General features: G+C 42.1%; 1 protein-coding gene across 1 annotated transcript; it reads left to right on the forward strand.

Annotated features, from left to right (window-relative positions):
- The first annotated feature begins 4,217 nt into the window (after positions 1-4,217).
- dmbx1a (diencephalon/mesencephalon homeobox 1a) lies at positions 4,218-11,283 on the forward strand. The gene is made up of 5 exons (XM_069685230.1): positions 4,218-4,448; positions 7,750-7,919; positions 8,040-8,218; positions 8,941-9,337; positions 9,463-11,283. The coding sequence occupies exons 2-5, from the start codon at positions 7,766-7,768 to the stop codon at positions 9,903-9,905; spliced, it is 1,173 nt and encodes a 390-aa protein (XP_069541331.1). The 5' UTR covers positions 4,218-4,448; positions 7,750-7,765; the 3' UTR covers positions 9,906-11,283.
- Positions 11,284-11,661: the final 378 nt, after the last annotated feature.

Raw genomic sequence — 11,661 nt, forward strand, 5'->3', positions numbered from 1 at the left:
GATAAACAAATATTTTTATTGTTTTCATGTCATAAATTAGAAAGGTATAAATGTGCACTTCATGACACTGACATGATGTATCTTAGCTGAGTGTCCAGATGTCCTACGTTTGAGACAGACATTAAAGGTGTACCAAGACCAGAAATTGTCCCCGTACGCTTCACCCACATCCTCAAGTTATATTTAAGATCACGCCTAAGACGCCGAAGACAACAGAAGTGTTCAAGGAGTTCTTAAAGTTCAGTGTGCATGGGCTGACAATAGATGTTCTAATTATTTAAGAAGATTCAACATAATGAACCTCACTGCTGCACAAAAACAATTGTATCTATTATTGTGCTGGTGGGTGATATTTGAACACACCATCATTTATAACAAAAATCAAAGCCCTGTGTGTGAGTTGCATTCAAAAACAACACATGCCACTAATCCCTGGAGACACAGAAGTGCTGTAAAATACTCCTGGATGCTGATGTTGCTGAAATGTAAATACTTTCTGTTGTCTTTAAGTACATTATTTGAATGTTATTAAATTCTGATCATCCATTCGGCCTTCAGTAGTTAATCTAGTACAGATTATAGACAGAAAACCACCGACTATATTCTGTGCTACTGAGGCTGGAGGAGTTTGCTCCACCAACTCAACAACTTAACTGAAACTGGACTTTTGTTTCCAAGCAACACAAACATTCACCTGCTCTCTGTGTCTACAGGTTACCACAGATCAGCTGTTTTTATTGTGTACATTTATCTGTTTGTTTTAATTTATCATCAGCCAGTGAAATAAGAGTCTGCTGTGTGACTCAGAGGTACCAGCTTGATGAACATCTGGCTGAGGCGGAGTGATACACAGTGAAAAGTTCCAGTGATGTTGTACTCTATATCAGCACTCATGAAATGCCTCTTGTCCTATCAGATTACTCGGTCAGAACTAACTGTTGTATAATGACTAATAACGCACTATGCAGCAGCTAGTTAACACGTGTGAGCAGGTGAAGCTTGTCAGTATGACTGAGCTCTTCCAGGAAACTTTGACCCTCCCCGTATGATCTCTCCTAAAGTTCAATCCTACAGTGTGTGAGATTTTTTTTCTCCTTTTCTTTCTCTCTTCTTCTTCTCTGCCACTCTCTCCAGTTTTTCCTCCTTTTTTTTCAACACATAGGTGGATTAAGGCAGAGGGGCTTTTGTTTAGATAAAGCGAAGGATTAGGGAGAGATTTGCCCCCATAAAGTTGTGGGCTTAATGGGCCTTTTATCCCTGCATGTCCCTAAAGCTGTGTTGCCTCTGGATTAGGACGACACAATGGGGCCCCTTGTGCAGGAGGATCCGGGCCAGAGAGAGCGAGAAAGAGAGAAGAGAGGAGAGAGAAGGCAAGGAAAAGAAATGAGACAGAAGGACTGAGACAAGGGAGAAAAGAGGGCAAGAAGAAAGAGAGGAGGGAGAGAGAAAGAGGGGGAATTATGCAGCTTTCAGAGGAAACTGACAGGTTGAAAACTTCCAGAGGAGGGATTTGCAGAGGAGATCCTGAGATCTTGTCACCAATAAAAAGGATTTCAGGAGGATTCAGAGGCGTGGTGCTGACAATAAACCGCGAAAGCGCGCTCTCCTTTTAAATTCATTCATCTAATATAGCTAAAAAATAAATGCACAGGCAAGCGGCTCTTACTGTGAAAGTGCTGCTAATAACGTGTCTAAGAGGTGGCTCCTGGCAAATTGCTTTGTTATTCTTGTCAAAAAAAGGTCTCCTGCAAGAAGTCGATTTTAAACTACACATCAAAATGATTAATTGCCGTGGGATGAACAGATGCTGAAATACCCTTGAATGGTGGCGGGGAGGCTGAGGCCCGCTGGATCGCACGCATAATGTATTCATGAAGTTGCAGAAACATCATTAAGAGTATTAATTAGCTATTAGAGAAGGAAATCACAGCATTAAAGATCACTTTGGTCCTCATCAAATGCAGGCTGAGACATAAGGAGAAACTTTAAATATCAGGATGAATGTGGGAAAAACAGAAGACAGAAATGTTTACACCTGACAGGAAATCAATAAAGACACAGCAGCTAGAGTTCACACACTTTAAAGGGTTAAACATCCTCATCATGTAAAGGGACAAATTAACATTTTTAACTGTTGGATCGTCATCATGCGGAGGTCATTGTTCCTGCACCTTGTATTCACCATGCCTGGCCGGGTACAGGGGTAAGGGGAGCCGTTTTTTTGGCGTTTAAGCCCCTCAGATGCGCTGGACAGCTCGAGCCTCTCTAAGGAGCTTTAGGTGGAGAGGCGCTCAGAAGAAACTCTTTCTCGCTTTAATTGCTTTAGAGACGGTCCTCACAAAGAGACAGTGGCCAGATTTACCTCCCGTTTAAGTTCTTATTTCCATTGGTTCACAAGTTAATCCTCTTTCTTTCTCAGACCTCGGAGAGGGAAAAAAAGCGAGTGATAGGAGCCTACAGAGGCGACAGAAACCAGGGAGGCACACGAGTTTTTCCAGGAGAGAGAGAGAGAAAGAAAGAGAGGGAGAGAGAGAGAGAGGGAGAGCGAGAGACTTTGAAGCGCACATGAAGAAAAGTTTTATAGGTGCTGGAAAATGAACAGATTAAGAAGGAATGATGCACCAGAGAGATACAATTTTAAATTCATTAATTACGATGAGTAATTAAGTTAATTACATAATAATACAAATAATAATAATAATAATAATAATGACAGCCTAATAATAAACTTTTCACTGTTAGATTTAGCAATAAATTACACCGAGTAATCGAAGTATTTCTCTTAATTCGACGATTAAAATAAACACGTCGAACATTTAATCGGTATTCAGTAAGTGTATCGCAAAATACCTGCCATTGTCATTTCTTCCTCTTAACATTATTAAATATATTTATAGGCCTACATCAACATTTAAAATCACTGTGCTCGATTATGTGGAGGTTTCTTTGATTCTGGAGTTATTCGACGAAAAAAAAGACATTTTTTCTTAAAAGAAAAAAACCTTTCTCACCCTCTCTCTACACCTAATGACGAATGTCCACAAACCTCTAATTGTCCATAAACAGTGCATTTGGTGCAGTTGTGTTTTATTGTGCGTCAGAACGCATGAACCTAAATATTCTCTGTATTCTATGAAATCTTTTGTCTCCCGTTCAAATGTGTGAAACACGGTCAGAGATAAAACTGCGTCACAGGCCAACACTCTCCCAAAGAATCTCCCAACAAAATATGCGAGCTTTACATTAAAAGGCTACTTTGCGCTGCCCTTAATTCCCCACCTAAACGGTTTTGCTCCGGGAGAAGAAATCTGCTCTAAAAACCCTTCAAGAAGAGAAGGGCATTATTGCCCTAATCCTCTTACCCGCAGTCATTTTAAGACAGGGGTTTTTGGAGGCTGAGATGGCGTCTTGTCTTCCCTATCCCATCCCAAATCCTTCCAGGCCGGGAGAGAGTCTAAAGGCAGCACCCTGGCATCTATTAGCCATCTCTCTCCTCCAGTGGCATGCAAGCCCAAAAGCAAACAGACTAAAGGTTGGTTCCTTTTTCTTCACCAACACTAAAAAGAGGCGACTGGATTCAAGCCCCAAGTGCATTTTAAGGACAGCAGCCTATTTGAAAACAAGAAATAGGCTACATTTATTTTTACTCAAATGCCATAAGGTTGAATGTTTAAAATATTTTTGACAAAGTGTCTTCTATATATCAATACCTTGATTTCAGCGCATTGGCTACAGTGAAATGACATTAAATTAATATTTGTCTAAAGTCTGAATTTTAGGGATTTAACCAAAACAAAATGTATCAGTCTCATATATTTTGCAAATAAATTATAATGATCATTTTCTTGTATAAAAATCAATATCTACACATTTTGACACAATTGAGACATTTAAAAAAAATCCGCAGTCTTGGTTTTTCAGGTATATTTATCATTTTCTGATAAATAAATGAAAGTGCGTAGACAGACACAGGGGGATTTAGCGGACATAATGTGCTTAAATCGATCATTTGTGAAAATAACTCCAGAAGTCAAAGCGCCAGAGCACCGCTGGACGATCAGCTATCTTATTAACTTGATTGACAGCCCGAGGAGCCAATAGAAAGCCAGCATGACCCCCACGAAGCTCTCCTTAAAATCCCTCCACCGGGCGCTCGCGCACCAGCAGATGGCGGATTCCCACTTCTGCGCGAGACGCAGAGAACTCAGCACGAGAGGAGCAGGTGGAGCGCGAGCGGACGGACTTGAAGTGAAGCAACAGAGTGGATGACTTTTACTTTGCGCCCGACTTGTCACCTCACCGACGGACAAAAAGAGGGGAAGAGCGGCGTTCAAAGACCAACACACGACACCCGGAAGAAGAGAAGAGAAAAGTGAGACCTGAAGAAGCTGAGCTGCTCGGACTCTTTGAGGAAGAAGTGACGGAGAAGACAACTCTGTCTACAAGAGGTACAAACTTTTTAACATCTCTTTATTCAGTTAAACGTAAGCTATTTCTCACATGTTACGGTTTGGGGAAAAGTGTTCAACAAGGCTTTAATGTTCAAATGAAAAAGCCGCTTCGCATTTTTGTCAGTCATAAAGTAGCTTCATTTTTTACAACATTTAGGTGCCTCCGGTTTTTTTTTGGTTGTATTTGAACACAACCCAACAATGTTTAGCATTGTTGATGGAAAAGGAAAGCAGTTCCTCGCTTCTGAATGAAGCCTTTTACGGTATCTCAGTATAAAAAATAAAGCCTAGTAATTAAAAGTTTAAATGTGCAACCGAAAATGTAACCTGACACCATAAGTAAGATTTCAAATGACCACATTACTAATTAAACAAAATAAAACGCAAAGGCTTGATTTAAGCTAGCTCTTAATATGTAGGCTAGCTCCTATTTTGTGCACGAGCTCAAAAAATGTCATAAAAGGGACACATGTTCTTCACTCTGTTAAAGGGAACTTTTAGGATAGGAGGCCTATTTAAAAAATATACACTTAAGGTTTATAAATATGTAAGAGGTAGAAGACAGAAATGTAAGGTTTTTCTTCTTTAATTTCCGGTTATTCTCTTTTTATGCATTCCTGTTACAAACGACCTAAAGCTAACAGCCTAATTGTCGCGGTGACATCGCTGTTAAAATGCTTTAACAGCCTTGATAAAAGCAGACATTAAAAGATCATATACTGACATTCAATTTCAATATGTCCTCTGCATAAAAATATCCTTCATAATAAAAGCTCAGATTTAAACTTACAGACTCGTCCCTCGCCCTCTGACAGTTTACACTGTGACACAGCAAAGAGCAGATTGTCTGCTTGACTCGTGCCCCTGGGGGCTGTTAGCAAATAACATTTTTCCTCATTTAGCCGGATCAAAGAGTTGCACTGTACATGCCAATTTACATAATGACGGTTTGATAATCGAAGCATTGAGCAGGGCAGCCAGGAGGGCCCAGAGCCCGGAGCACACAGAGGCTTATGAATGACAATAAGAGGCTGACAGGCTCACAGTGATGAGCTATTGTGCTGCATTTGATATGGACGGAGGATACAGGAGCAGAGATGGAGAGGGAAATATAGAAGGTGGGAAAAGCTGGTGATCACGAGAAGGCAGGGTTGTAGCTAAAAAGTTGATGTCTAAAAATATGTTTTTTTTAATTTGCAATTTTATTTAAAACGTACAAAAAAATGTAAATGAATATCAGGTGTTTTATTCATCAAACTTCATGTGCAAGTGTAAACACACACTAATCCGTAGGCCTATATCAGGCTATAAGAAATATTTGAATGTAGCCTACATGTTGCATTTGTTTCCCTTGTTCATTTTGTTTGATTTAAATTTAAATATACATCTTTATTTTAAGAGAAAAAACGCTAAAAAGGAAAGAAATCTTTTACTGGGGCACGCACTCACACCCTTCCATTCGCGCACGCACACGCAGGAACTCCAACCTAGAGCTAACCAGCCGGTCCCACTGTACGTCCGTCCGTGTCAGCGGTGATGATAAATGGAGGGCCTCGCAGTCGAAACCTATTTGCACTTCCATTAGACGGGGAGCCAAATGGGGATCAACATGCATATTTTTACCCGCGGAGAAGCCATACATCTCAGCCAAAACGTTGCCCCGGGGCGATGGGATAAGAGGCCGCCAGAGAGGGTGAGGGGAGGGGGTGAGGCGGGGGAGGGGAGGGGGGGTAGACCATTCAACTCAAATACTTGGGGGAGTAAAGTAAATGTTTAGCGAAGCACCTTCTGTCCCGGCGAATTAAACTATTCCCCACCGCCCTCTGATCACATTCATCAGCCGCCGCCGCCGCTTAATAGGCTGGGAACGGGCACTGCGGGCATCACACACACACACGGGCACGCACACACATACATGCACGCGCTCACACACAAACTGAAAAGCTGAGAAATGGGTAGAAACGACCACCCAGGTTCAACAGCATTATTATTACTATTATTATTATTATTATTATTATTATTATTATGCTATTTATACTGATGCTTAAAATTATATTTTTTATTGTTACAAGAATAATCAGGTCACATTCAGAAGATCTAAACAGGTAGTGTGTAATTTTAAAGTGTATAACAATGATAATAACATCAATGAAGTTTCAAATTAAAAGTCTTATCCTGCATTTTCAGAGCAATTTAAACACTTAAAAAATACCGGAAGTACAAAAAAATATTTGAAATAATTGTTGTTATTAATTTGTTTACATTTACATAATAAAAAATATTGGTAAATTATTGAAATTAAATCAAACAATAACGGAAAAACCTGAAAGTTTAGTAAAAAAAAATGTGTGTATAAATCTAAGAAGAAAATATGTTCTCCGGATACTGTACCTGTCATGCAGCAGAAAGATTTATGTCTCCTCCCTGTGCTCTCTCTGTAATAGTTATAATAACTGTTCGGGCCTCCGAGATATTCTCCCGTCAGCCTCCTCCTGCTAATACATATCTAATCGTGTCCTCCAGCGCTGCAGCGATGAAGCTCTGCTGAAGGAGAATTTCAAAATAAGAGTTTGGGAAATTGCTGCCATGTGAAAGATCCTGACATGGATGTTTTCCTTCAAGAAATTAATCTGTTTGTGACATTAAAAACTGCAACCATCAAGGCCCTCACATTTATTACCAGAGACATTAACCAAAATTAATGTTAAGCTTTGTTGTTAAATGTAAATATCTGTCCAGAAAAAAAAAATGAACAGCACTCACTGAGAATGTATTTCCGTAATGATAGCCTAATAAAATATAATCCTGCGATCTAGTTGCAGGTTTTTGCCATCGACACCCGGAACAAATCTCTTATTTCATTTCCAACACATCTCATCAGCGTCCTGATCAGTTTTCAGAGGAGATTTGGTTCTCCGGGATCAGAGAAACGTCGAGAATAAATTCATGAATAAGGCATCCGTCACGGTTCATTACGGGAACGAGTCATAATTACCCCAATTAAAAGCCTTTTGTATAATTAATGGATTGAACAGGGCGATAATTGGATGTTAATGGATAACACTTTTGTCTGAGTGCGCGCGTTTAAATCTATTGGCCCTCGAGCGCGAGGACCTGCTGACATGTATGAAGCTCGCGCGTGTCTTGGTGTATCAGTGGATTTATATCATAAATAGATGATTTTTGTTTCTCTTATAGACTGAGGTTTTCCCCCCCACAAAGTGTCCATCAGATGCCACGCGCCCTTATAGAGTCCTTCCTCTTTCTGACCATCACCCTCCTCTCTTCCGGTCCGCAGGTACTGACCTCTCACCATGCAGCACTACGGGGTGAACGGCTACTCTCTGCACGCCATGAACTCCCTCAGCGCCATGTACAACCTGCACCAGCAGGCCGCGCAACAGGCACAGCACGCGCCCGACTACCGGCCGTCCGTGCACGCGCTCACACTGGCCGAGAGACTCGCTGGTAATTGAGTGCACGCTCACACAAATGAACAAACAAATACATGTTATAGACTAATCCCGTCGTGGCCAGTAAAATAAACTCTCCGGTGTGTTTCCTTTCCAAACGGCTGCGCATTTCAAGACATCATCCTGGAGGCTCGTTACGGCTCCCAGCACCGCAAACAGCGCCGCAGCCGCACCGCATTCACCGCACAGCAGCTGGAGGCGCTGGAGAAGACTTTTCAGAAGACTCACTACCCGGACGTGGTGATGAGGGAGCGGCTGGCCATGTGCACCAACCTGCCCGAGGCCCGCGTGCAGGTACCAAACTAATTACGACAGTAGCCACTGTGAGGTGGAGAAAAATACAGTAATATTTTTATGAAGTGTTTTTGAAGCAATAGTGATTTAAGAGGGAGTTTTTTAATGCTTGATTGTGGTTTAAAGTGTTCTTAAATTGGCGAAAGTTTTGTGTCTTATGGGGCTTTTATGTTTTATATATTTGGCTAGAGTCAACCTAAATTTATTTAAATGGAATCGCTTTTAAATTTTTGGACATTTTTTCATAGAAGAAGAAGAAATGAGGTGAACAGGCTTCCAGAAATATAAAAATAGGCCTTCTTAAATTGTCTGCTGCATTATTAAAACTACAGCTTTACACAGTTTGAAAACAGTAACTGTGCATATTATCAATTAAGAAACATAACAATTAAAACACGTTTGTGAGGAGTATTTACTTTGCTGCAGAAAGGTTTAGTTTAACCTGCACAACAAAAATAAAAGGTTATCTCACTGAATGCAAGACAAATCTAACTTTATTAATAAAGTGCTGTTAAAACATAATTAAATAAACTTTAAGTTAATTATGTTACAGCCTTGTGGACAGGCTCATTTCTAGCTCATGTTGACTATTAGGCTTTTCATATCTCATCAACACACACTCACAGAAATACCTTGTGTTGAAGTCCCAGCTACATCCCCTGCTGCTCCTCTTTTAAGCTTGTTCTCCCTCTAACTCCTCCTCTCCTCCTCTCTGTGTTCAGGTTTGGTTCAAAAACCGCCGTGCCAAGTTCCGCAAGAAGCAGCGCAGCCTGCAGAAGGAGCAGCTCCAGAAGCAGAAGGAGGCGTCAGGAGAAGGAAGCGAGAAGGAGGACGCACCTGCCTCCACAACCATCCTTCCTGACACCCAGCTCCCTCCGCCTTCATCCTCCTCTTCCTCCTCCTCTCTGGAGATAGAGGGTCCTGTAGTGCATCCTGTCCCTCTGGACATGGAGCTGAACGTCACGTCGGCAGAACACTCCGGCAGCGAGTCGGCGACGGAGGACAACGCCACAGATAAGGAGGACGAGAGTAAATGTCAGAGGGAGGAGATGAAGTGTGAGAGGCCGGTGACACCGGGGGACGTCTCTCCAGCCTGCAAAAGACTCAGCCCAAAACCAGGTGAGAACTACACTCAACTTTATTCATGCAGAAAGAACCGTAAAAAAATTTGTAAGACTGAAAAATAAAAACAACTAAATGATAGAAATCAACTGATAAAAGTCTCTCCCGTTCTCTCTGTCCAGACTCTCCCCTCGTCTCCCCCTCTGTGACCCCTTCCTCCTCCTCCAGCGGCGGCCTGACCAGCAGCGCTCCTCTCTCTCAGAGCCACTCGTACTCCTCCTCCCCCCTCAGCCTGTTCCGTCTGCAGGAGCAGTTCCGTCAGCACATGGCCGCCACAAACAACCTGGTGCACTACCCCGCCTTCGACCTCGCCGCCCCCTCCTCACTTCCCTACCTGGGCATGAACGTGAACATGCCCCCCGCGCCGCTGGGCTCCCTGCCCTGCCAGTCCTACTACCAGTCCCTCTCCCATCATGCTCAGCAGGTGTGGAACAGCCCGCTGCTGCAGGCGTCGGCTGCGGGAGGCCTAAGCAGCCACAACAACAAGACCACCAGCATCGAGAACCTGCGTCTGAGGGCCAAGCAGCACGCCGCCTCGCTGGGACTGGACACCATGTCTAACTGAGAGTGAGACTGAATGGAGGACAATGTGAAGAAGAGCCTCACCCATTCCTACTCATGTCTGTGTGACTGTGATAGCTCTTTAGGATCCATGCGCTGAGCTCTTCTGGAGAAGGTGGGCGCAGGACACGCCGTCATGCACTGGATCTGCAGAACTCCAGCTTTCCACACAGATCACACTTCCACAGCTTGTTTCTGTTGCAGCTCAAGGTCCAAAAGTGTAGATTCGGGAAAAAGAAAAAACATCAGATATCAAACTTTGCAAGAAAATGTCCCGGCTCAGAGGACAGTGAACGCATCCCTTACTCTTCTGCTGGTGTTTCCCGAAGACAGAAGCATCCTGGACCTTCTTAACATCTGAAACAAGTTTAGAAAATGATGGTGATGATGGACGCGCTCCGTTTAAAAGACACTGCAAATAATGTTTACAAGAATAATGTGAATAATCGAGGCACTTTGAAGGATTCAGACTCCTCAACCAGGAGGGAAAAAAAGAAAAGATCACTTGTTTCCGTCACAGGAACGAGACCATCGACATTTCAATTAAGCCGCGCGGTTATGTACAAAGCATGTACTACATAACAGCACATAAATAAAAATAAACTTCAAGCCATGTTGTCCTCAACAGCATAATTAAAAGTGACTAATTTAACAGTTTAATGCCGCTTTGTACAGAAGGCTGACTTGATAATGAGAAAATGATTTCAGTGAGTAAATTCTCAAAGCTTTTAATTACATTTTGCCCCAGGCGGAGGGAGCCGGGGCAGACGCAGTTATGAACATGAATACCATTTAAGACCGAATTTATGCATTCAAAAGGTCTAACGCTCAATTAAAGCAGAAACAGGAAAGGTATCCCTTTCCAACTATAAAACGATGCGGGAAACAAATGCGGGAATATTTTCTGGCCTTAATTTTCTCTTGAGGAAACATGCAGCTTTAAGCACTTGATGAGGAGAATCACACACAGCTCTGATGTTTTCTGTTCATGTGATCTGGGAGCTAATATGAAAAAAATGCACATTATTTTAGTTATGTAAAATACAAAAAAGTCTATCTATTAATGTTTACTGGTAAGGTAATTGTAAGTCCCTATTATGTTGTAAATTCCTTTAGATTGTAAGATTGTATTTGCTGAGCTCACCGGCAGCCCCGTCTACCCTCCTCTCTGATCTGTCTGTGAACCATCCGGGGTTCATTTAATAGAACATGTTTTCACTTTTTCTTGTAAAAATGGCTTAAAAAGATGCAACTGAACACGTGGACAACTGGAAAACTGCAAAGTCAAAGAAAGTGAAAGCATTTCATTGAATAATGGACCCTGCTCCTCTGTGTCCTGCTGTCCCGACTCTGTTTGACTTCTGTTGTTGCTGTTATCTTTATGCTCCCCCCCGCCCCCCCCCCCCCGCTGTCTCTGTCAGACTGCTCGGTCCAGTGGTAGATAGATGTCCGATGGTGGAGGAGGAGAGAGTCTGCAGTATTGTTTCCTTTACTCCTCCCTAACAATGTAGACATGAACTAGTGTTGTTGTAAAATAATCGCTAATAAAAACATTGCTTGGAGATCTTTATAATGACGAAGTCTCTATCTGTGCAGGATATTTAATCGGGTAACGCTTTATATTAAGGTCCTTGTAATAAGCATTTGTTAATAGGTAATAAGACCCTTATAAGTCCTCATAAGATGCTTATTAAAATCGTGTTATTGTTAGATTCTAAAACATTTATAAGCACTTATAAGAAACTTGTAAACATATAGAC

This window comes from Semicossyphus pulcher, unplaced genomic scaffold (genome assembly GCF_022749685.1).
Source record: "Semicossyphus pulcher isolate SPU_LCO1_2020_fin unplaced genomic scaffold, fSemPul1.0.p SCAF_7, whole genome shotgun sequence".
NCBI classification, from domain to species: Eukaryota; Metazoa; Chordata; class Actinopteri; order Labriformes; family Labridae; genus Semicossyphus; species Semicossyphus pulcher.